This window comes from Erinaceus europaeus, chromosome 1 (assembly GCF_950295315.1).
Source record: "Erinaceus europaeus chromosome 1, mEriEur2.1, whole genome shotgun sequence".
NCBI classification, from domain to species: domain Eukaryota; kingdom Metazoa; phylum Chordata; class Mammalia; order Eulipotyphla; family Erinaceidae; genus Erinaceus; species Erinaceus europaeus.
In genome coordinates, this window is record NC_080162.1 from 79552019 (window position 1) to 79578503 (window position 26485).

The 26485-nt window shown below is 43.9% G+C and overlaps 1 protein-coding gene and 1 long non-coding RNA gene across 12 annotated transcripts in view; one reads left to right on the forward strand and one right to left on the reverse strand.

Moving 5' to 3' along the window:
- DLGAP4 (DLG associated protein 4) overlaps positions 1–25735 on the forward strand; it is a 234834-nt gene extending 209099 nt beyond the window's left edge. For 8 of the 11 annotated variants that reach the window (XM_060189436.1, XM_016186139.2, XM_060189405.1 and 5 more), the window contains 4 exons: positions 253–665; positions 22416–22507; positions 23185–23340; positions 24043–24307. In XM_060189436.1, coding sequence (XP_060045419.1) covers positions 275–665; positions 22416–22507; positions 23185–23340; positions 24043–24261 — 858 coding nt within the window. In that variant the 5' untranslated portion in view covers positions 253–274 and the 3' untranslated portion in view covers positions 24262–24307. Of the gene's footprint in view, positions 1–252; positions 666–22415; positions 22508–23184; positions 23412–24042 lie in introns of all 11 variants that reach the window. The other 3 variants (XM_060189385.1, XM_060189379.1, XM_060189392.1) reach the window with 2 other exon arrangements.
- LOC132538068 (uncharacterized) overlaps positions 1–26485 on the reverse strand; it is an 89494-nt gene that overhangs the window by 7042 nt on the left and 55967 nt on the right. The window contains exon 3 of the long non-coding RNA XR_009549478.1: positions 22567–22638. This is a non-coding gene — a long non-coding RNA (uncharacterized LOC132538068). The remainder of the gene's footprint in view (positions 1–22566; positions 22639–26485) is intronic.

Here is a 26485-nt window from a genome sequence, read left to right on the forward strand (position 1 = left end):
GTCCATGTGTGTGTGTGTGTGTGTGTGCGCGCGCGCGCGCGCGCGCGCGCGCGCGGTGTGGGTGGGTCGGGGCAAGGGCTGAGCAGAGAATGAGACAGGCGCTGGGGGGACCCGCTTCAGGCGCATGGTGAGCAGATGATGCATCTGTTTCTCTGTCTCCCGTGTGTCCAGGTCGGGTGACTTCTGGTCTCTGCCTGTCTTGATGACTTTCTCTCCTTCCTGTCCCCACCCCATTCCATCCCCTGCCTGCAGGAGCAGCGCCCCCTCTCACAGCATGTCCTCCCGACGGGACACAGACTCAGACACCCAGGATGCTAATGACTCAAGCTGTAAGTCATCAGAGAAGAGTCTCCCAGACTGTACCCCGCACCCCAACTCCATCAGTATCGATGCCGGCCCTCGGCAGGCCCCCAAGATTGCCCAGATCAAGCGCAACCTCTCCTATGGAGACAACAGCGACCCTGCCTTAGAGGCATCCTCGCTGCCACCACCTGACCCCTGGCTAGAGACCTCCTCCAGCTCCCCAGCAGAGCCAGCACAGCCAGGGGCCTGCCGCCGAGATGGCTACTGGTTCTTGAAGCTACTTCAGGCAGAAACAGAGCGACTAGAAGGCTGGTGCTGCCAGATGGACAAGGAGACCAAAGAGAATGATCTCTCTGAAGAAGGTGGGTGCTGATGGACGTCCACCCTCAAGGGTGAGGGGTCCACGATTGTTTGCCTAGTTCACTAGCCTCAAAGCGTCCATGCCAGCGGGGTCTTTTAGGTGTTCATGGGTCAATGGTGTTTTTATTTTTTCCCTTCTTTCCTCATTCTCACCAACATCTTTTCAGAGAGGATTTGTGGCAACAGCAACTGGCTGTATAAGCTGTGAGGTCAGCCACACCTGCTTTTGAATCCTAGCTGTTTGCTTACTAGTGGAGTGACCTTGGTCAGGTTCCCTCATCTGTAAAGTGGAGATAATCCTATCCTCTTAATAGTAAGAACATATAAGGGCTGAATGAAGCAGGGCATGTAAAGCAACAAAGTGTCAGACACAGAAATTTAGTACCATGATCATGCCTTCAACAGTTCCTTGCTGATCCTGTGGATCTCATCAGGGTATGGGGGGGACTACAAATGAGAGAGAATTTTCTTACTTTCAGCCTAGGTTTCTGTCTATAGCAGGCCTACTTCATGCACACGCACACGCACACGCACACACACACACCCTAAGAAATTACTTCAAGAAAGATATGGAAGAGGATGCCAGGGCCCTAGATTCACAGGTGTTTGGTTGATAAACGGGGTCCCAACGTGTCCATGAGGGACAGAGCCAGCATCCCACTGACACTGGTAGGTGGGTCCCAAGGACAGCATCCTTTGATGATTCATAAAGCACTCTAGTCAGTTTTCCCTGTTCTCAAGGTTAGTTCCCGGCTTTGATGTCACACCCACTGCTGTGTAGGGAACTGTTTGAAGTATAAACCCAGTAATTTTTTACTATAGTAGTCTTTTAAAAAATCAGAGCAGAGGCAAGAATCACAGTACTCAAAAGATTTTTTTTTCCCTACTCAAAAGCTTTTTATTATTATTATTATTTTTTTTTAATTATTTTTTTTATTTATTTTTTTTTATTTAAGAAAGGATTAATTAACAAAACCATAGGGTAGGAGGGGTACAACTCCACACAATTCCCACCGCCCAATCTCCATATCCCACCCCCTCCCCCGATAGCTTTCCCATTCTCTATCCCTCTGGGAGCATGGACCCAGGGTCATTGAGGGTTGCAGAAGGTAGAAGGTCTGGCTTCTGTAATTGCTTCCTCGCTGAACATGGGCGTTGACTGGTCGGTCCACACTCCCAGTCTGCCTCTCTCTTTCCCTAGTAGGATGGGTCTCTGGGGAAGCTGAGCTCCAGGACACATTGGTGGTGTCTTCAATCCAGGGAAGTCTGGCTGGCATCCTGATGACACCTGGAACCTGGTGACTAAAAAGAGAGTTAACATACAAAGCCAAACAAATTGTTGAGCAATCATGGACCCAAAGCTTGGAAGAGTGGAGAGGAAGTATTAGGGAGGTACTCGCTGCAAACTCTAGTATACTTCTGCTTTCTTACTTTGGTGCCATACTCCAAACTCAGTCAAATTCTGCTTTGCGTTTCTACTTCTTCTTCCTTTTTTTTTTTTTTTTTTTTACATGCATAACATTCCCCAGATTCCCATTTAGCAATATAACCCCCACTATTTCATTCATCATTTTTCATGGACCTGTATTCTCCCCACCCACCCACCCACCCCAGAGTCTTTTACTTTGGTGTAATACTCCAATTCCATTTTAGGTTCGACTTGTGTTTTCTTTTCTAATCTTGTTTTTCAACTTCGGCCTGAGAGTGAGATCATCCCATATTCATCCTTCTGTTTCTGACTTATTTCACTCAACATGATTTTTTCAAGGTCCATCCAAGATCGGCTGAAAACGGTGAAGTCACCATTTTTTACAGCTGAGTAGTATTCCATTGTGTATATATACCACAACTTGCTCAGCCACTCATCTGTTGTTGGACACCTGGGTTGCTTCCAGGTTTTGGCTATTACAAATTGTTCTGCCAAGAACATATGTGTACACAGATCTTTTTGGATGGATGTGTTGGGTTCCTTAGGATATATCCCCAGGAGGGGAATTACAGGGTCATAGGGTAGGTCCATTTCTAGCCTTCTGAGAGTTCTCCAGACTGTTCTCCACAGAGGTTGGACCAATTGACATTCCCACCAGCAGTGCAGGAGGGTTCCTTTGACCCCACATCCTCTCCAGCATTTGCTGCTGTTACCTTTTCTGATGTGTGACATTCTCACAGGAGTGAAGTGATATCTCATTGTTGTCTTGATTTGCATTTCTCTGACAATCAGAGACTTGGAGCATTTTTTCATGTGTTTCTCAACCTTTTGGATCTCTTCTGTGGTGAATATTCTGTCCAATTCCTCCCCCCATTTTTGGATGGGGTTATTTGTTGTCTTGTTGTTGAGTTTGGCAAGCTCTTTATATATGTTGGTTATTAAACTCTTATCTGATGTATGGCATGTAAAGATCTTCTCCCATTCTGTGAGGGGTCTCTTGATTTGGGTAGTGGTTTCTTTTGCTGTGAAGAAGCTTTTTAATTTGATGTAGTCCCATAGGTTTATACTTGCCTTAGTCTTCCTTGTAATTGGATTCGTTTCATTGAAAATGTCTTTAAAATTTATGCGGAAAAAAGTTCTTCCAATATTTTCCTCTAAGTATCTGATAGTTTGTGGTCTAACATCCAAGTCCTTGATCCACTTGGAATTTACTTTTGTATTTGGTGAAATACAGTGATTCAGCTTCATTCTTCTGCATGTTTCAACCCATTGTTTCCAACACCATTTGTTGAAGAGACTCTGCTTTCCCCATATAATAGTCTGGGCCCCTTTGTCAAAGATTAGATGTCCATAGGTGTGGGGCCTCATTTCTGGGCTCTCAATTCTATTCCACTGGTCAGTGTGTCTGTTCATGTTCCAGTACCAAGCAGTTTTGATGACAATGGCCCTATAATATAGTTTGAGATCTGGCAGTGTGATGCCTCCGGTTCTGTTCTTTTTTCTCAAGATTGTTTTGGCAATTCTAGGTCTTTTCTGGTTCCAGATAAACATTTGTAGCATTTGTTCTATTCTCCTAAAAAATGTGCTTGGGATCTTGATGGGGATAGCATTAAATTTGTAGATGGCTCTGGGTAATATATTCATTTTGATGATGTTAATTCTTCCAACCCATGAGCATGGAATATCTTTCCACTTCTTTGTGTCTTTTTCAATTTCTTTGAGTAGTGACTCATAATTTTCAGTATACAAGTCTTTCACTTCTTTGGTTAGGTTTATTCCTAGATATTTTATTGTTTTTGTTGCTATAGAAAAAGGAACTGATTTCTGGATTTCAATTTCTTCTAACTTAGTGTTTGCATAGAGGAATGCCACTGACTTTTGAATGTTAATTTTATAGCCTGACACATTACTGTATTGCCTGATGATTTCCAAAAGCTTCTTGCTAGATTCCTTAGGTTTTTCCATGTATACTATCATGTCATCTGCAAATAAGGAGAGTTTGACTTCTTCTCTTCCAATCTGTATTCCTTTAATTCCTTGCTCCTGCCTGATTGCTATGGCAAGAACTTCCAACACTATGTTGAATAGTAATGGTGATAGTGGGCAGCCCTGTCTAGTACCTGATCTGAGTGGAAATGCTTCCAGTTTTTCACCATTGAGTATGATGTTGGCTGTAGGTTTGCTATATATAGACTCCACTATCTTCAGGAATTTTCCATCTATTCCTATTTTTTGTAGTGTTTTGATCATAAAGGGATGTTGTATTTTGTCAAAGGCTTTCTCTGCATCTATTGATATGACCATGTGGTTTTTGGTCTTGCTTTTGTTGATGTGGTGGATCACATTGATTGATTTACGTATATTAAACCAACCTTGCATGCCTGGGATAAACCCCACTTGGTCATGATTAACAATTTTTTTGATATACTGCTGTATCCGGTTGGCTAGAATTTTGTTCAATATTTTCGCATCTATGTTCATTAGAGATATTGGTCTGTAGTTTTCTTTTTTGGTTGTGTCCCTGTCTGCTTTTGGTATCAGGGTGATGTTGGCTTCATAGAAGCTGGCAGGGAGTATTCCAGTGTCTTCAATCTTCTGGAAGACTTTTAAAAGTAGAGGTATTAGTTCTTCTTTGAAAGTTTTGTAGAATTCATTTGTAAAACCATCTGGTCCAGGACTTTTATTTTTGGGAAGATTTTTGATAACTGTTTCAATTTCATTAGCTGTGATGGGCCTGTTCATGTTATCCACTTCCTCTTTACTTAGTTTTGGAAGTTGGTAGGTATCTAGGAAATCATTCATTTCTTGCAGGTTCTCTAGCTTGGTGGCATATAGTTGTTCATAGAAGCCTCACATGATATGTTGAATTTCTGCAGTGTCTGTTGTGATTTCTCCTCTTTCATTTACTATCCGATTTATTTGGGTCTTCTCCTTTTTTTGTTTTGTGAGTCTGGCTAAAGGTTTGTCGATTTTGTTTACTCTTTCGAAGAACCAACATTTACTTTCATTGATCTTTTGTATGGTTTTCCTATTCTCAATGTTATTTATTTCTGCCTTAACTTTAGTAATTTCTGTCCTTCTGGTTGCTTTAGGATTCCTTTGTTGTTCTTCTTCTAGGTCTTTAAGATGTGCAATCAGGCTGTTTATTTGTGCCTTTTCTTGTTTCCTAATGTGTGCTTGTATAGCTATGAACTTCCCTCTTAGGACTGCTTTAGCTGTGTCCCAAATATTTTGATAGCTTGTGTCTTCATTTTCATTGAACTCTCGAAACATTTTGATTTCTTCCTTGATTTCCTCTTTGACCCAGAAGTTGTTAAGAAGTGTACTGTTGAGCTTCCACATTTTGGCACTGTTTCTAATCTTTTGTTGATTGTTAAGTGTTAGTTTAATTCCACTGTGGTCTGAGAAGATGCTTGGGATGATTTCAGTGCTCTTGAATAGGCTGATGCTGTCTTTGTGGCCTAACATATGGTCTATCCTTGAGAATGATCCATGTGGATTTGAGTAAAATGTGTATTCCAGTTTCTTGGGATGAATGACTCTGAAAATGTCCAATAGTTCTAGTTTATCTATCTCTTCATTTAGCTCCCTTATGTCTTTATTGATTTTCTGCCTGGATGATCTGTCAAGTTGAGATAGTGGGGTGTTGAAGTCCCCTACTATGATTGTGTTACTGTTAATATATTGCTGTAGCTCTTTCAGTAGAAGTTTGATGTATTTAGATGGCTTCTCATTGGGTGCATAGATATTAATAATTGTTAAGTCCTCTTGATTGACTGATCCTCTGAGCAGTAAGTAGTGTCCATTCCTATCTTTTTTAATCTTATCTATTTTAAAGTCTATCATGTCAGATATGAGAATAGCTGTTCCTGCCCTTTTTTGTGGGCCATTGGCTTGAATGATAGTTTTCCATCCTTTCACTTTAAGTCTGTGTTTGTCTTGTTGCGTTAGGTGAGTTTCCTGTAGACAACATATTGTTGGGTTGTGTTTTCTGATCCATCTTCCTACTCTGTGTCTTTTAATAGGTGAATTCAGTCCATTGACATTTATTGATATCAAAGATTGAAGATATTTTAACGCCATTCTTGTAGAGTTTTAGAGTGTTTTGATATATGTTCTATTTGTGGTGGTCTGGTTGTTTATAGGAGACCTTTCAGAAATTCTTTCAAGGCAGGCTTGGTGATGGTTGCTTCCTTCAACTGTTGCTTGTCTGAGAAGGCTTTGATGCTTCCATCTAGTCTGAATGACAATCTAGCAGGATATAGTATTCTTGGCTGAAAGCCTTTCTCATTGAGCACTCGATAGATATCTTGCCATTCTCTTCTGGCCTGTAGTGTTTGTATGGAGAAGTCTGCTGCTAATCTTATGGGTTTTCCTTTGTAGGTGACTCTTTGTTTTTCTCTTGCAGCCTTGAGGATCCTTTCTTTATCCTTATTCCTTTCCAATCTAAGTATGACATGTCTTGGTGTCTTTAGGTCTGGGTTAATTCTGTTTGGGACCCTCTGGGCTTCTTGAATCTTTATGTCTTTGGTGTTGTCTAGACTAGAGAAATTTTCAGCTATTATGGCCTGGAGAATGCTTTCTTCCTCCCCTTCTCTTTCTTCCTCTGGTAAGCCAATAATGCGTATATTGTTTCTTTTGAAGTCATCCCATAGGACTCTGTTGTTGTTTTCAGCATCTCTTAATCTCTTTTTGAGATCTCTTACTTCTTTTTTAGTTGTCTCTAATTCATCCTCAATCTTGCTAATTCTGTCTTCAGCCTCATTGATTCTATTCTCTCTGCCCTCTACTGCTTTCTGGAGTTCATCTATTTTGTTGCCCTGCTCTGATACTGTTTTAGCTTGTTCAGTTAGTTGCCTTCTTAGCTCAGCGATTTCAGCTTTCAGCTCTCTAATAACCATGAGATAATTAGAATTTTCTTCCATATTCTCATTTGTTGTTCCTGCATTTCTGATTACAATTTTTTCAAATTCTTTACTCACTCCTGTTATTATTTCCTTAGCTAATGTTTGGATGTTGAACTCGTTGTTTTGTGCTTCACCCTCTGGAGGACTTTTAGCTGGACTCTTGTCCTGGTTCGAGTCTCCAATATTTTTTTCTTGTTGTTTTAACCATTTTATATAAGTTAACAGTTTTTTCAATCCCTGAGTTGGAGTTCAGTGGTGTAAAAGCCTTTTTTTTTTCCCCTGTAGGCTATGGGAGCCTGAGGGCTTTTAAACTATCAATAGGCTTCTTGGCTTAATCACTGACTCCTGACCAAGAGATAAAGCAGGGTGTGGCAGAGATACTCCAGTGGTTATGCAAAGAGACTTTCACAGCCCCTCAGCTATGCCACCGAGAGGCATAGGTCTTCTCCTGAGTTTCCCGGTCAGATCTCTGTACCCTGGTGTCCCTCCCTGTTGCTGCTCCAGACTCTGAGGGCAGTAGCAATGGAGACTCAGAGTTGTACTTGGTGAGTCTCTGGGGAGCCTCCTCCTCCCTTCAGCTGTCCCCTTGTTGTGGAGCAGACTGGAGGTGGTGTCTCCACTGACAAACTGTCGAACTAAGCAGCCACTTAATCTCTCCTTAGGCCCCTCTCTCCTCTCTGTCACCAGCCACGCGTGTTTGTACTCACGGGTGATTTACTGGGTTCCTGTGGTCATTCTAGTCCTGTCCTGTTTTGGTCCGGGTGGTCTCCTCTGGTATTCCTAGTTGATCCGGGAGAGGAGAGGAGAGGAGAGGAGAGAAAGCGATCTGCTGCTCGTAGCTCCGCCTCCGGAAGTCCTATTATTTTTAATTTATTCCCTTTTGTTGCCCTTGTTGTTTTATTGTTGTAGTTATTATTGTTGTCGTTGTTGGATAGGACAGAGAGAAATGGAGAGAGGAGGGGAAGACAGAGAGGAGGAGAGAAAGATAGACACCTGCAGACCTGCTTCACCGCCTGTGAAGCGACTCCCCTGCAGGTGGGGAGCCGGGGTTCGAACTGGGATCCTTATGCCAGTCCTTGTGCTTTGCGCCACCTGCGCTTAACCCACTGCGCTACAGCCCGACTCCCCTCAAAAGCTTCTGATCACCACCAGACCAGCTGCCCTGCACTTGTTTCTCCCACTTTCAACTCTCACCTATTGTGTATAGTTATATAATTATCTTCATGTTTTTAATTTGATTCTTTTTCCTCTCTTTAGTTATTATTATATAATGATTTCCTGCTATCGTGGATGAGTTTTTAAGCACCACCTCCATCGCCTATATTCCACCATCCATATATAACATGACAGTTTTCTGTCGATATTTTCATTTACTGTGAACATATAAAATTGTTCACTGCAGAGTAAGTTTTTAATTATCTATAGATTTTTTTTTCCCTCCAAGGTTATTTCTGGGGATCGGTACCTGTACTACAAATCTACTGCTCCTGTGGCCATTTTTTTATTTTTTGGATAGGACAGAGAGAAATTGAGAAGGGAGGGGAAGCTAGAGAGGGTGAGAACGGAGGGCCGGCCGGTTCGAGCCCCCAGCTCCCCACCTGCAGGGGGATCGCTTCACAAGCAGTTAAGCAGGTTTGTAGCCCTTATTATTCTATTGTTGTAGTTATTGATATTGTCATTGTTGGATAGGACAGAGAGAAATGGAGAGAGGACGGGAAGACAGGGGGAGAGAAAGATAGACACCTGCAGACCTGCTTCACCACTTGTGAAGCAACCCTCCTGCAGGTGGGGAGCCAGGGATCCTTATGCCGGTCCCTGCACTTTGCGCCACGTGTGCTTATCCAGCTGTGCAACTGACTGACTCCCAAGGCGACTATTTCTATGGAAAAACATAATCTAGGGGGCCAGGTTGTTGTGCACCAGGTTAAGCAGATATAGTACGAAGTACAAGGACCCGCACAAAGATCCCAGTTGGAGCCTCTGGCTCCCTACCTGTGCGTGTGTGGGGGGTGGGACTTCACAAGTGGTGAAGCTGTCTATCTTTCTCTCACACCCCTTTTATTTTCCCCCTTCTTTCCGCCTCCCAGGGTTGTCACTGGGGCTCGGTACCTGCACTACAAATCCACTGCTCCTGGTGACCTTTTTTTTTTGGATAGGACAGAGAGAAATTGAGAGGGATAGGGAAGATAGGAAGAGAGGGAGAGAAAGACACCTGCAGACTTGTTTCACTGCTTGTGAAGTGACCCCCCCCCTGCAGGTGGGGTACTGGAGGCTCCAACTGGAATCCTTGTGCAGGTCTTTTGTACTATGTGCACTTAACCTGGTGCACCACCACCACCTACCCCCCCTTTTTTTTGCCTCCAGGGTTATCACTGGGGGGTTGGTGCCAGCACTATGAATCTACTGCTCCTGGAGGCTATTTTTCCCATTTTGTTGCCCTTGTTATTGTTGTTATAGCTTTTGTTACTGTTGGATAGGACAGAGAGAAACCAAGAGAGGAGGGGAAGACGGGGAGAGAAAGACAGACACCTGCAGACCTGCTTCACCGCTTGTGAAGCAACTTCCATGGGCGCCAGGGGCTCGAACCAGGATGCTTACGCCGGTCCTTGCTCTTTGCACCACGTGTGCTTAACCTACTATGCTACTACCTGACCCCCTAGTTGCCTCATTCTTATACACGTAGTTTTATTTTTTAAATTCAATTTAACATTCTAACTATATTTGGATAGAACAGAGAAATTTAGAAGAGGAAAATAGGGAGACAGACCTGCTTTACCATTTTGTGAAGCTTTCCCCCTGCAAGTGGGGGGACCTGAGACTTGAACCCAAGTCCTTGCACACTATAATACATGCACTTAAGTAGGTGTGCCACCACCCGGCCCCTGCACTTAGTTTTCTAAGTTCTTATTTGTAATTTTTCCATATTACATATCTTCCAGTCATCAGTACTACTGTTTTCCAAATATGTGAGCATATCAGATGTCAAGATTTCATATTTTCCCTGGTGCCCTGTCCTCTGCTTACACTGGTCCAGATGGCTTTCTGAACCTACTTCCCAGCTGTTGTCTGGAGATCTCCCTTTTTGTCATCTGGGACTGCCCTGGGTTGGCCACTTTCCTGTGTTAGTTACTCTGCTTTTTGGACCACATAGCTTTCTGTTTTTAGTGTTAGTCCCTCATTTTGCCAGACATATTTTCAATTGGAGATAACTTTTTGGACACTTTGCATGTCTTCATTCAGACCTCACAGGCTTTGGAAAATAAGTTATATATATACATATTTGAAAATATAAATTATATAACTGCTTATATGTATTGAAAATGATTTTCAGGATATTAAGGGCTATTTTAGGTTTCATTACTTATGGTGAGAGGTTTGAACCCATTTCAATTCTCAGTCCTTTGTATTTATGTATATATATATATATATATATATATACATATATTTTTTTTTTTTCCTCCACGGTTATTGGTGGGCTCGGTGCCTGCACCATGAATCCACTGCTCCTGGAGGCCATTTTCCCCCTTTTGTTGCCCTTGTTGTTGTAGCCTCATTGTCATTATTATTATTGCCATTGTTGATGTCGTTCATTGTTGGATAGGACAGAGAGAAATGGAGAGAGGAGGGGAAGACGGGGAGAGAAAGACAGACACCTGCAGACCTGCTCCACCACCTGTGAAACGACTCCCCTGTAGGTGGGGAGCCGGGGGCTCGAACCGGGATCCTTACGCGGGTCCCTGCACTTTGTGCCACATGCGCATAACCCACTGCGCCACCGCCCGACACCCTATTTATATATTTTTTAACCTCTAGAAGCTTTTAAGATCTTCAGTTTGCCTCTCTAGTGAAATTTCTCAATGATGTACCATAGAATGGGTCTTTTTATTGTGCCAGTAATTAATAGGCAATTTCTGTGTAAAGACTCGTCTTTCATTTCTGAGAAATGATCTTGGGGGCTGGGTGATAGTGAAGCAGGTTAAGCACACATGGTGCAAAATGCAAGGACCGGCATAAGGATCCAGGTTCGAGCCCCAGCTCCCCACCTGAAGGGGAGTCGCTTCACAGGTGGTGAAGCAGGTCTGCAGGTGTCTATCTTTTTCTCCCCCTGTCTTCCCCTCCTCTCTTGATTTTTCTCTGTCTTATGCAATAACGACAGCTGTGACAACAACAATAATAACAACAACGATAAACAATGGCAACAAAAGGGAAAAAATAGCCTCCAGGAGCAGTGGATTTGTAGTGCAGGCACCGAGCCCCAGTGATAACCCTGGGGAAAAAATGATCTTGTATTAATTTTTCATAATTTACTCACTTCCCATTTTCTCTTCTGAAATTTTTTTCACTCAGATGTTTGGCCTGCTGTGTTGTTTTTTTATCTTTTCTTACTCATACTACATCACTCCAATGTTCCATCACTCCAAAAATAAACCTAATAACTCAGCACTCCCTACTCAGCAAACCACTAGTCCTATCTCTATATTTGTCTGTTCTAGACATTTTTTAGGTTTTATTTATTTACTTATTAATGAGAAATATAGGAGGAGAGAGAGAAAAAGAACCAGACATCATTCTGGCACATGTGCTGCCAGGGACTGAACTTGGGACCTCATGCTTGAGAGTCCAGTGCTTCATCTACCGCACCATCTCCTGAACCACATCTAGACTTTTTTTTTATTTCTTTATTAGGGAATTAATGTTTTACATTCAACAGTAAGTACAATGGTTTGTACATGCATAACATTCCCCAATTTCCCATTTAACAATACAACCCCCACTAGGTCCTCTGAATCCTTCTAGGACCTCTATTTTCCCCACCCACCCACCCCAGAATCTTTTACTTTGGTGCAATACACCAATTCCATTTCAGGTTCTACTTGTGGTTTTGTGTGTTTTTTTTTCAGATTTTGTTTTTCAATTTCTGCCTGAGAGTGAGAACATCCCATATTCATCCTTCTGTTTCTGACATTTCACTTAACATGAATTTTTCGAGCTCCATCCAAGATCGGCTGAAAACAGTGAAGTCACCATTTTTTACAGCTGAGTAGTATTCCATTGTGTATATATACCACAACTTGCTCAGCCACTCATGTGTTGTTGGACACGTGGGTTGCTTCCAGGTTTTGGCTATTACAAATTGTGCTGCCAAGAACATATGTGTACACAGATCCTTTTGGATGGGTGTGTTGGGTTCCTTAGGATATATCCCCAGAATAGGAATTGCAGGATCATAGGGTAGGTCCATTTCTAGCCTTCGGAGAGTTCTCCAGACTGTTCTCCACAGAGGCTGGACCAATTGACATTCCCACCAGCAGTGTAGGAGGGTTCTTTTGACCCCACAGCCTCTCCAGCATTTGCTGCTGCTACCTTTTCTGATGTATGACATTCTCACAGGAGTGAAGTGGTATCTCGTTGTTGTCTTTATTTGCATTTCTCTGACAATCAGAGACTTGGAGCATTTTTTCATGTGTTTCTTGGCCTTTTGGATCTCTTCTGTGGTGAATATTCTGTCCATGTCCTCCCCCCATTTTGGATGGGGTTATTTGTTGTCTTGTTGTTGAGTTTGGCAAGCTCTTTATATATGTTGGTTATTAAACTCTTATCTGATGTATGGCATGTAAAGATCTTCTCCCATTCTGTGAGGGGTCTCTTGGTTTGGGTAGTGGTTTCTTTAGCTGTGCAGAAGTTTTTTAATTTGATGTAGTCCCATAGGTTTATGCTTGCCTTAGTCTTCTTTGTAATTGGATTCATTTCATTGAAGATGATGTCTTTAAAATTTATGCGGAAAAGAGTTTTGCCAATATTTTCCTCTAAGTATCTGATAGTTTGTGGTCTAACATCCAAGTTTTTGATCCATTTGGAATTTACTTTTGTATTTGGTGTAATAGAGTGGTTCAGTTTCATTCTTCTGCATGTTTCAACTCATTTTTTCCAACACCATTTGTTGAAAAGACTCTGCTTTCCCCATTTAGTAGTCAGGGGCACCTTTGTCAGAGTAGATGTCCATAGGTGTGGGGGTAGACTTTTTTTAAAAAATATTTTATTTATTTAATTAATGAGAAAGATAGGAGAAGAGAGAAAGAACCAGACATCACTCTGGTACATGTGTTGCCAGGGATTGAACTCAGGACCTCATGCTTGAGAGTCCAATGCTTTATCCACTGTGCCACCTCCTGGACCACGACATTTTTTTTTATATGTACTTATTTTCTCTTTTGTTGCCTTGTGTTTTTTTATTGTTAATGTAGTTACTACTATTGTTATTGATGTCGTCGTTGGATAGGAAAGAGAGAAATGGAGAGAGGAGGGGAAGACAGAGGGGGAGAGAAAGACAGACACCTGCAGACCTGCTTCACCGCTTGTGAAGTGACTCCCCTGCAGGTGGGGAGCTGGGGGCTTCAACCAGGATCCTTACTCCAGTCCTTGCGCTTCGCACCACATGTGCTTAACCTGCTGCGCTACCGCCCGACTCCCTAGACATTTTTTTTTAAAACAGAATCATACACTATGTGGTCTTTGTGCCTGACTTACTTTGTTTGTATAGTAAGGTTGTAGCGTGTATCAGAACACACTTGAAGACTTGTTTCATGAGAGGGAGAGAGACTAGACCACCACTTAGTCCTTTGCATTACCAGGGATTGAAACGGGCCTCACGGCATATGAGTCATATGAGTCATCCCTCTACCCACTGACTCACCTCCCAGGCAACAAGTACTTCATTTTATTGCTGTGTAATGCTTTATTTATGGCTATATTATATGTACACATTCACTTATTGGTGGGGAATTTGGGTTTTCAGGTTTTTTTTTTTTATGGTATGAGTACTACTGCTGTGAACACTAGTATGCAATACTTCTTGTGTGGATGTATGTTTCTTTTAGAAATATACCTATGAGGTAGACAGGCAGTCGCACAGCGGGTTAAGTATGTACAAACTATTGTACATGCATAACATTCCCCAGTTTCCCATACAACCCCCACTAGGTCCTCTGAATCCTGGTTTTGATTTTTATCAAAGCACTGTTCAGCAGTGGTGCAGGAGATCAAACCTTGGGACTTTGGAGCCTCAGGCATGAGAGTCTCTTTCTCTCCTATCTCCCCACCCCCAATGATATCTTTGTTTATTCTTCATATTTAAAAGTGTTTTTCAGGGGGAAGCAATTACAGAAGCCAGACCTTCTACCTTCTGCAACCCTCAACGACCCTGGGTCCATGCTCCCAGAGGGCTAGAGAATGGGAAGGCTATCAGGGGAGGGGGTGGGTTATGGGGATTGGGTGGTGGGAATTGTGTGGAGTTGTACCCCTCCTACCTTATGTTTTTGTTCATTAATCCTTTCTTAAATAAAAAATTTTTAAAAATGAATAAATAAAACAACTAGGGCAACAAAAGGGAGTAAATAAATATTAAAAAATAAAAAGGAATTTAGCAACCATTAATCCCCCCATATAAGTAAATATAATCTTTAAAAAGTGAGATACTTAAGGACCCAGGCTCAAGCCCAGGTTCCCACTTGTAGGGGGAAAGCTTCATGGTGGTGAAGCAGGGCTTCAGTGTCTGTCTATTTCCCCTCTCTGTCACCCCCCTCCAATTTCTGTCTTTATCCAGTATAAACCTATTTTTTAAAAGAGAGTGTAGGGCAGGGGTAGATAGCATAAAGGTTATACAAACAGACTCTCATGCCTGAGGCTCCAAAGTCCCAGGTTCAATCCCCCGCATCACCACAAACTAGAGTTGAACAGTGCTCTGGTTAAAAAAAGAGAGAGTGTATAGCACTGTTTCGTTGCTTGTGAAGTTTCCCCCTGTAGGTGGGGAGTGGGAGCTTGAACCCAGATCCTTGTGCGTTATAATGTGTATGGTAAGGTACACCACAGCCTGGCCCCTATACATCTCTGTACAGATGAGCTACATGTAGCTAGCTCCTGCATTAGGGAACAGAGTAAAGGTACAAAGATTCCTTAATGCCAAAGTAGTGATAGAACTAACTTGAGTATCTAACAATAATAACCACAACAAGGAAAACAAAAGGGGGGGGGGGTGGAATAGGAGCAGTGGATTTGTAGCCCCAGCAAACCCCTGGAGGCAAAAAAAAATTAACTTGAGTCTCTTAAACTTGTGTATGCTATGCTTAATTCTGACTCTGGGATGATAAAATGCTGACTTGCTAAGGCTTTTATGTGAGGATGTCCTTTCAGCAGAATGTTTTTAATAACAAAACTTCCAACCCCACTTCTTAAATTTGACCTCTAGATGGAGCCCTTTTCACAGCCCTACATATGTGACTTTAAGCTCCATCTTCCTAGATCCAAGATAAATATGCTGTGGAGAAATCAACAGTACCCATACAGGTGGATGCCTCTTGAGTATAGTTTGCAAGATGTTATCTAAGTCCATGTAAATTCGTGACCAGAGTGGTTTAAGATCCATTTTGAGTTGATTTTTTTTAGAATTTTTTTTAAATTATTTTTTATTTTCTTTTGTTGCCCTTGTTTTATTGTTGTAGTTATTGATGTCATCGTTGTTGGATAGGACAGAGAAATGGAGAGAGGAGGGGAAGAAAAAGATAGGCACCTGCAGACTTGCCTCACCACTTGTAAAGTGACTCCCCTGCAGGTGGGGAGCTGGGGGGCTTGAACCAGGATCCTTACGCCAGTCCTTGTGCTTCACGCCATGTGCACTTAACCCCTTGAGTTGATTTTTATATGTGGTGTTAGATAAGCATCCAACTTTCCATTCATTTTTTAGAGATTTACTTATTTAATTACTGAGAGACAGATCAGAGTACCACTCAGTTGGTATGGGGCCAGGATAGGACCTGAGACCTTGTGTGTATAAGGCCTGCACTCTGTTGAACCTTTCCCAGCCCACTCCATTTGTTTACATATAAAATACAGTCAGTTTGGTTTGTTTATCTGAGTTTCAAGACTATTTCAGAGCAAGTTTATCCATATTTTTGGTGCAGTTTTGTTTTGAAAGGAAACACAGGCTCTATTTGGCTGTCTTGTCACTGCCCTCTTAATTTCTTAATACTTTATTTATGCTACTACAAATAGAATTTTTTTTGTGACATCCTTTCAGGTTGTTCATTGTTAGTATGTAGAAATGGAACTGATTTTTGTGTTGACTTTATATTCTGCTACATTGTGGAACCCATTCATTATAATAGGTTCTTTATATTTTTGTGTCTGAGACAGATCAATACCATTTATGATGTTTTGGTTTTTATGTTTTTCCCTATTAAGTACAAACTCGCATCTTATGTATGCAAAACATGCACTTACCATAGAGCCACTTCTCCAGCCTTAATAGGTGTTTGTTTTCTCAAGTTTTATACATGTATGATTATAGCATCTGCTAATGATAATTTCGCTTCCTTTTTTCCCCCCATGCTTGTATCAGGCATCACACCCAAGGGCCTCACACATGTACAAAACCCCTAAGCATTCTCCCTGGCTCAACTGTTTTTTCTCTACTTTTTAGAGAGCTACATAGGAAAAGAAAGGAGATATCATAGCATCACCCCACTGTCCAAGCAACTCCCCTAGTGTAATCCGTGGTTCTCCTGCATGGTGCCTGGGCTCAACCCAAGGTCTGGCATACAGCAAAGCAGGTGCTCTCTTGGTGACCTGTGTCCCCGCCCCAAAGATACTTTCACTTCTTCCTTATTTTCTTGCCTAATTATTCCATCTAGAACTTCTGTTACTGTGTCGAATAAAGGTAGGCAGCTCCTTGCCCCTGATCTTAGAGGAAACACCTTATTTATTTAATTTATTATTACCAAGGCACTGCTCAGTTCTGGTTTATGGTAGTTACTTGGGCTCGAAATTGGGACTTTGCAGCCTCAGGCAGGAAAGCTTTTTGCATGACTATGTTATGCTGTCTTCCCCGCCAAGAAGAAATACTTTGAATGTTTTATCACTGTGTCTGATATTTTCTGTAGCCATCTGGAGATCAGGGGCACTGATGGATCAGAGGACTCCTGTGGCAGGCAAGTGCTTAACATGTTCTAGAACTAGGGAAGATAGGTGGTGTAGCTAGCAGTGAACAAAAGAGACATGGAAGATGAAGTCAGAGTAGTGGTACCCCAAGCACCCAGAGTTATTAGTAAAGGGCTTGAGAAGAGAATATGGCAAGCTTTGAGCACTGGGTACCACCGTGCTTTTCATCGAGTCTGAGCCTTGCACTGTGCTCTGCCAGTTTGTTTGCTCTGGTTATTTATATTACACATATAGGTGAAACTATCCAGGAACTTGTCTTTTACTTCCAGACTGACCATAATCACCTCAGGTGCCATCCACCTTGTCACAAAATGAACTATTCATTTTGTTAAGACTTATTATTGCAGCCTCAAAGGTGGTGCAGTGGGTAAGCTGGTTTAAAATAGTTTTCATTTTGGTGGAGGATAGATAGCATAATGGTTATGCAAACAGACTCTCATGCCTGAGTCTCCAAAGTCCCAGGTTCAATCCCCCATACCACTATAAGCCAGAGCTGAATAGTGCTCTGGTTAAAAATAAAATATTTTTTAAAAATATTTTATCGGGGGGGGGGGGGGGTCGGGCGGTGGCGCAGTGGGTTAAGCGCATGTGGCGCAAAGCACAGGGACCAGCTTAAGGATCCCGGTTCGAGCCCCCAGCTCCCCACCTGCAGGAGTTGCTTCACAGGCGGTGAAGCAGAGCTGCAGGTGTCTATCTTCCCCTCCTCTCTCCTTTTCTCTCTGTCTTACCCAACAACGAACAACATCAGCAATGGCAACAATAATAACCACAACGAGGCTACAACAACAAGGGCAACAAAAGGGGGGGAAAATGGCCTCCAGGAGCGGTGGATTCATGGTGCAGGCACTGAGGCCAGCAATAACCCTGGAGGAAAAAAAAATATATATATATAAATATATATATATATATATATATATATATATATATATATATATAATCATTTATTGGACCAAGAGGGGGAGAACCAGAGCATATGCAATGCTGGGAAATGAATGTGGACCTCACACTTTCAAGCTCAGTGCTTTATCAACTGCACTACCTCCAAGGCCACACTTTTTTAAAAATAGCGCTAAGTGGTAGAATATTGTATATGTGAACTACAACTTTTTTTTTTTTTTAACCAAGTTATCTGTAAATGGGCATTTGAGTCAAATTCACACTTGGGCTATTGTGGATAATGTTGGTGTGAAAATAGGAGTGCAAATATCCTTTCAGATGAGTGTTTTCCTGTCTTTCATGTAAATATCTAGGAGTGTTAATGCTAGTAGTTCATATCGTACTTCCATTTTCAGTTTGAGATATTAATATTTTTATTTTTTTTTATATAGAGAAATTGAGAGATAAAGTCAGCTGCAGCACTGCTTCACCACTCATGAAGCTTCCCCCCCTGTAGGTGGGGACTTGGATCTTGAACGGGGTCCTTGTGCACTCAGCCAGGCGCACCACTACCTGCAGTGTTTCCCATAGTGGCTACACCAGCTTACACTCCCCCAGTGCACATAAGTTCCTTTTTCTTCATATTCGTGCCAGTGATTTTCTAGTCTTTTTAACATAGGTGATTGCTGTAGAGTGAGAAAGATCAGTGGCATTGAGCATTTTTCATGTGCCTGTGGTCTATTTGTGTATCTTCTCAGAAAGGTACCTACTCAGGTCTCCTGCACCTTTTTGGTTGGGCTGTGTGAGTTCTTTGTATAATGTAGCTACCAACTCTGTTGGACATATGAGATGCAAGTATCTTCTTCTAATTCTATGTTGCTTTTTTTTTTTCATTGTTGTTGGATAGGAGAGAAAGGCGTAAAGTGCCTCCCTCCCCCTCGTTTTGTTTTTTTTTTTTAATTCTTCGATACCAGGGTTATTGCTGGGGCTGGGTGCTGACAATACAAACCCACCATTCCCAGTGGCTTGAACACAGGTCCTTGAGCATTGTAACATGCAATGCCATCTAGCCCCATTACACCTCTTTCTGTGAGAATGAATTTGCCCATTTTTCCTAGAAATTCTGTCAAATCTGGATTTATTATGTTTGATACATTAGACTCATCAGCTTTAAAACTGTTACAGTCCTGGTGAGTGTTTTAAGTGGCACATCTTATTACTTGTTTGCCTCAGAATCTTTACCATGCCAGCTTTCCTCTGGTAGTGCTTATCTGATACATCTCTTCCAACAGCATATACTAGATTGTGTGTGTGTGTGCTGTGTGCTTTACTAGGGGGTAAAAAGGTTTGAGGGCAGGGGTTAGATAGCATAAGGGTTATGCGGAGAACACTCTCATGCCTGAGGCTCCAAAGTCCCAGATTCAGTCCCCTGTACCACCATAAACCAGAGCTGAGCAGTGCTCTGGTAAAATAAAAATTAAAAAAAAAAACTTTATGCCAGGTGAGATGTTAGAGCCCCAGACTTTTGTTTTTGAAGCTTGTCATTAATTGCTTTTGTTCACAAGATCTCCTCGTTATTTAAAGTGGCTAGTGAATTCCAGAGTCCTGACTACATTCCAGCCAGTGAAAGAACCAAATATATATAATGTTACTCCAGCTTATTGTAAAGGGCATCTAGGAAGTGCTTGATTCTGGGCTGCTTTATTATTTTTTTCTTTTTTTTTAATATTTATTTATTCCCTTTTTGTTGCTCTTGTTTTATTGTTGTAGTTATTATTGTTGTTGTCATTGTTGGATAGGACAGAGAGAAATGGAGAGAGGAGGGGAAGACAGAGGGGGGGAGAGAAAGATAGACACCTGCAGACCTGCCTCACCGCCTGTGAAGCGTCTCCCCTGCAGGTGGGGAGCCGGGGTTCGAACCGGGATCCTTATGCCGGTCCTTGTGCTTTGCGCCATCTGGGCTGCTTTATGTGCAGGTACATACCCTGTGCACTACCTCAGCCATAAGGCAGTGTTTCCTTTAGGTACAATAAGCTTAGCAGTAATTTACAAAGACAAAAAAAATAAAAATACCCAGGGCTATTTTGGTTCTTGCTGAGTTCCTCTCTATGACTAACAATCAGTGCCTTAATCGTCAGTATCCTTGGCTTCCACTGTGAGTGAATGGTTCTGTTGGAGCAGTGCAGTACTTACTGATTCCTTTCTGGGTTGCTTCCCATCTACAGAGAAATTGATGAGTTGTCCACTGGTTATAGTATTAGCTTCTGAGGTAAACATCTCTTCTGGCTGGTGCTAATTACCATTCCAATCTGAGGGGCTCACTGTGGTCTAGTTAAAAGGTTTGTCACTTTGTATTTAAGTGTCATAATGATGCCATATCTCACAGGCTACCCTGCCTGGCAGACACATTTATTGGTTGCTATCTGCAAACCAGCTATCTTTTAGCCAGATTTAATTTTCCCTTTATCAAAACCACTTGTTTTTATGCATACTATGACTCCAATATTGATTCTTGTATGAAATTGTTTTTGGCCATACCTTCCAGAACTACTGGTATAGTTGGAACCTGAGTCGTGTTTGCATTCTCAAAAAGACCATTTCCTTCAAATCTGTGATGTGCTTACATGCATGCCATCATGCACAAATAGTTTCAATAAAGTTGCCAATATTCTCCAGCTAGGGCCAGTGTAATGAAGGCCTTCACTGAGCCTGACTGTAGCTTGTGAGTTAGCAGTGGGCTGTGCCCTCTTAATGTCCAGCTGAAAAGTGTTGTCAGTGCTTGTGCCTTTCACGTCTGTCCAGCTGCAAATGTCTCCCTGCCTGATGCTATACTTGGAAACTATCTTATTCCTGACATCAGGCAAGAACTCTCAGGAAAAGTCCCTTGTGGGAAAAGATTGCACTAAGGTCTGGGGGTTTCCCTCACTTCTGGCCCCAAAGAGTAGTTACACAGTGCAGGGTGCTTAGTGCTTGCTGCCCTGGGGTGGCTAAGGACATGACATGTGCTGGTGCCCTGGCAGCTCAGTCCCCATTAACTGCTATGTGTTTACTGTTTCCTTTTTTTCACCCTTCCTGCAGCTCAGACCTTCCCTTTCGAATCTTTATTCTTCCATATTGAGGGCTGGCATTGTTTTTTTTATTTACCTGAAAATATTTTGTTTTCCTTTTTATTATAAATTACGTATCTAGGGGGCCTGGTGGTAGCGCACATGTTACAATGCGCAAGGACCAGAGTAAAGATCCCTGTTCGAGTCCCCAGCTCCCCACCTGAAGGGGGTCACTTGCTTTACAAGCAGTGAAGCAGGTTTGCAGGTGTCTATCTTCCTCTCTGTCCTATCCAACAATAATAATGGCAACAAAAGGGGGAAAAAATAGCCTCCAGCAATAGATTCATAGTGCAGGCACCAAGCCCCAGCAATAACCCTTGAGAAAAAATAAATTACACATCTAATGATGGAAAAAGTCAAGGAAACTGTGCCCAGGCACAAGGATCCCGGCTCCCCACCTACAGGGGGATCACTTTACAGGTGGTGAAGCAGGTCTGTAGGTGTCTGTCTTTCTCTCCCTCTGTCCTATCCAATAACACCACCAACAATAAAATGGCCTCCAGGAGCAGTGGGTTCATAGTGCAGGCTGCAGTAGCCCTGAAAAAATACATATATTGGGGCCGGGTCATGGCACACATAGTACAAAGTTGCAAGGACTGTGGTTCCGCACCTGTGGGGGGGGGGGACTTCACAAGCAGTGAAGCAGGTCTGCTGGTGTCTTTCTCCCTATCCTATAAAATGGGAAAATGGCCTCCAGGAGCAGTGGACTCATAGTGCTGGCACCGAGCCCCAGCGATAACCCTGGAGGCTAAGGAAATAAATATTAAGAAAATATGCTTATTTATCCATTCCACTTGTTTTGAATATTATGAGGTATAAATACCATAAAAAATCGTTGTTCTAAATCATTTGTTTAGTGTGTGGTGTGATCATCACTACTGCCTAACTTAGCATTTTATCCACCCCCACAAAAGAAACTTTGTGCCCATTTAGGTACTAGTGTGCTTAACTGGGTACAGATTACTAAGAACGAGGGGGTGCGTGTACCCCTGCCGGGGGAAAAGCTTTACAAGTAGTACTGCTGGTATCTCTTCATCCAAAAAAGTATTAAATGAAAAGTAAATCACGGGGAGTCGGGCGGTAGCGCAGCGGGCTAAGCACAGGTGGCACAAGGACCGGCTTAAGGATCCCAGTTCGAGCCCCGGCTCCCCATCTGCAGAAGAGTCACTTCACAGGTAGTGAAGCAGGTCTGCAGGTGTCTGTCTTTCTCTCCCTCTCTCCTATCCAACGACGACAATAATGGCAACAAAAGGGGAATAAATAAATATTAAAAGTAAATCACACATCCCCTTTTCTTTGTATTGTTTGGATTGTCATGTAAATAGAGATCACCAAATGTATCGCATGATTGTCATGTAAATAGAGATCACCAAATGTATCGCATGATCCAGATCCGGAAACATCGTGTTCTGCTCAGTCTTTCTACCTTCTCTTTCTCAGTCTTAGGAAAAGTCCTCAGTGCTGTGGGCAGTGCTCAGCTACTAATGTCCCAGAAATTCCAGCAGTTCCGGGGCCTCTGTGAGCAAAATTTGGTAAGTGTAATTCCTACACAGCAGGACTTCCAGCTGTGTTTGCACTCTAAGCTTCTCACCTCCTTCATAACACAGACATGGTATTGATTGCATCTTCATGCCATTGGAAAGATGGTGATAAACCTCAGTGTCTGGAAAAAGAAAAAATGAACTGTTACAACAGCCACTGTTTAGTGATGTAAGACTTTATCTAAAAAAGAGGATAACAACTAGAGAAACCAGGAGATGGGCGGGAGCGCAGTGGGTTAAGTGCACATGGCACAAGGACTGGCCTAAGGATCCTGGTTCGAGCCCCAGCTCCCCACCTGCAGGGGAGTTGATTCACAAGCATTGAAGCAGGTGTCTGTCTTTCCCTCCCCTCTCGATTTCTCTTCGTTTATTGAACAACAAGGGCAACAAAAGGGAATAAATAAATAAACTAGAGAAACCACTCGGTGTTTCTTACCTGTTAGGAGACCATCTTTTCCTGTTGAAGCCTCTTTCCACCTAGCCAGGGGCTGTGTGGCCTGGGAAGGTGGATGTAGTGTTAGGTAACAGAACCTTGGAAGGAGCTGGTTCATCTCAGTAGGATGAAGGCCTCTTCTCTCAGAAAAACGGGAGTGAGACTATGGGGGGCGGGGTACAAGATAGGCCTGTGCTTTCTTTGCTTGCCCATTGACACCTGTCTGTCCCCACAGAACCCTGATGCCAACCCCCGTCCAACAGCCCAGGACCTGGCAGGGTTCTGGGACCTGCTACAGCTGTCCATCGAGGACATCAGCATGAAGTTTGATGAACTCTACCACCTCAAGGCCAACAACTGGCAGCTGGTGGAAACCCCGGAGAAGAGGAAGGTGAGCATGGAGCAGTGCGGAGGGGAAGTCCAGGGACAAATTCCTGGTCGGCAATAACGCTGCCCACATCGGTCAGTGCTGCTTGGCTCCCTTCTCCGTGTCTCGTCTTTGAGCTGGGGGCTCACATCCATCAGTGTGTGGGGTCCATGCTTGCTGCTCGTGCAGAGGCCCCTCCCCAAAAAGCATGCCACCCCACCCTGCATGTTGAAAAAAATGGGTTCCTCCAAGACACTACCCACAGCGTGCATGCAGACACTCTGGTGTCTGCGAAATGGTCCTCGTGGGGTGGGGGGCGACTTCCTTCTGTGAAGCAGTCTACCCGATGACCCTGTGGTTATTAGCTCCTTGACAGTGACCTGAAAAGTCGAAGCTCCCTAGAACAGTGTGTGAAAATATAACCTGGGAGCCAGGGGACGTGACTTTTAGTCTCAGACTCCCAATGGTTCAAAGGGGTGGGAACAAATAATCTGCCCATCCCTTCCTGCTAGAACATTCTAGGATTCTAAGCTTGCTTTCTGCTCCTGTGCCTTGTGCTATTCCCACTATCATTGCTTCTTGTGGCTTCCTGATTCCAGATGTGTGTTGCTTGATGCGAGAGGGTTGGGGTGGACACCCCAGCTGCCGGATTATAGTGGGGGTAGTGCCACGTGAGAGGTGGCACCTTTATTTTATTTTCCTTCCCTCTTCACTGTTTTACTAAAGGAAGAGAAGAAACCACCCCCTCCCGTCCCAAAGAAGCCAGCCAAATCCAAGCCGGCAGTGAGCCGCGACAAGGCCTCTGACGCAGGAGACAAGCAGCGTCAGGAGGCCCGCAAGAGACTGCTGGCGGCCAAGCGGGCAGCTTCTGTGCGGCAGAACTCGGCCACTGAGAGCGCGGACAGCATCGAGATCTATGTCCCTGAAGCCCAGACCCGGCTCTGAGACCAGGAAGGAAACTATTCTAAGTCATTTTAAAAAAAAAGAAAAAGCCACACAAACTAAACGCAAATGGAACAAAATTTTCTCAGCCTTTAGTATGGTCCTTCTGTCTAGAGACCCTGAGCCAACTTTCAAATTGACGCATACAAAGGGCTCACAATTTGGCTTTTTTGGGTCCCTCCCAGCTTTAGGTTATGAAAACGTCACACACGAAAACAAAATTTTTAAACTTTTTTTTCCCCCTCTTGCTGGCCAGGGTGGACTTAGATAGATGGACTTCAGCAGCTCCCTGGCCCAGCCTGACTGTGGTCTTTTTACTTGTTCTATCTAATGAGAACTTAAACTAGCTTGTTTACAAGATGACAACAGTCCAAGGACAACCTTGGGCATCTGCCATGTCCTTCCTTTTCCTGGCTACCCCCGCTCTGACCTTGGAGTTTTCGTTCTTACGTTTTTCTCTCTTCCCTTCAGAGCTCACACAGGGGTCACCATCCTGGCTAGCGGCTTTGTGGTTCTCAGCCCTTTCTGTGGCTGAGCGGCCAGAGCGACGGACATGATCCCCTCCCCCACCCAGTGCTCACACACACAGTCACACGTGCGCCCACACAGATACAGGTTCCTCCCAGCAGGAGCAGCCCTCGCCAGTGACTCTCCTCTGACAGATGGGAGGAGAATGAGAGAAAAGCCAGTTACCACACGCCAGACGCCAGCCTTTCTCTTCTCTCCAGCCCCTTCTTCCTTCAACAAAAGATACGACTCAGAGTGACTTGCAAGGGGCATCTGAGAGCAAAGGGGCCTCATTTGCAGGGGTCCGTCCCCAGCCGAGCCTGTGTACAGTCCCTGAAGGGCAGGTGGCTGTGTCTGTACGTATGTGTACATATGCACATAGACCTTAGAGTGTATATTTAACAATCGCCCATCTGCTCACCCATGCCCACCAGCGCCACCGCTGGCTCTCGGGGCACCTGGCAGGAGGCGGGTGTGTGAATAGCATATATTTTTACATGTACTATATCTAGGTGTGTGTACAAGTGTGTGTAAAAATATATACTTTGTGTGTAAGCAGCCTTTTTTATTTTTTGTTTCCCACCCTCTCCCTAGCCATGGGCCTAGTTGCCCAGCCTCTGAGTTTTCTGTTCTGTTCTATTTTCTCACCCTCTCCCCAGCCCCACTCCCAGGGTGTCATGAGCCCTGAGCTGCAGTGGCCCGGCCTGTGGGGCGGGGAGGGCAAGCTCTCAGGCCAGTGCAGGCGAGATGCTCTCTGCTATGGAGATGCCCTCCTCTCTGGTACTTGCTGCAGGGGCCCAGGTGAACAAGGGCCTGGTCAGGGGCCCCATTCCAGCTTGGCAGCCGTCTGTGACCTTGGGCAAGTCACTTGACCTCTGTGTGCCTCAACTTCCTCCTCTGTAAAATGGGGACAGTCCCTGCCCCTCCCTACCTCACAGGCATGTTGTGAGAATAAATGAGGTAACGTGTACCAAGGGCTCATGGTGTTATTGTAGTGGGGTAAGGGGCGTACCTCTCTAAGAGGCATCTCACATACCAGGCTGTCACCCCAGGCAGAAGACTGAGTGGTCTCCTCACCAGGAAAATGTGTAGCACCTTCCTGGGAACCAAGATGTGCAGCCCTAATAAGCCACACACCCCTCTCAGCAGCTGCCTCCACCAGGCCACCCCCAGAGGGAGACAGACTGATAGTCAGCCACATTGAGATCTACAGCAGCAGAGGGAGGCTGTGGGAGCCCGTGGCAGCACCACCAGCAAGTCGTCTGGGCACAAGCATTCTGATCAAGCCCTGAAGGACATAGGGCGTGTGGTGGTGGTCAGGAGAGCCAGGAAAAAGTACATGCTAGGCTCTGGGACACAGCATCACCCAGCCAGTCTTTTCCTTACAGGCTCACAACCTGATTCCTGCTGGTAGTGGCTGAGCATCTAGCCTCCTGTCCCGCTTGTGGCTAAAGGTGACTAGACAGTGAAGAGGTTCTGAGGCTGCCTGGGGCATTGAGCCCAACACTCAGGGGTGAGAGTGAATCTGGGGGACTTGAGGCCCACTGTCCAGCTAGCAGCCCAGCTATTCCCAGCAGGTCAGGGGGAACTCTGACCCTTTCAGAGCCTGAGTGTTTCTCCTGTGGCTGGGGAGGCATGTTGAGAGTCAGATCATGACCACAGTGGTTTCGTGCACTTACTTGTAGACCTGTTAACACAGCAGAAGAGGGACACCTCATTC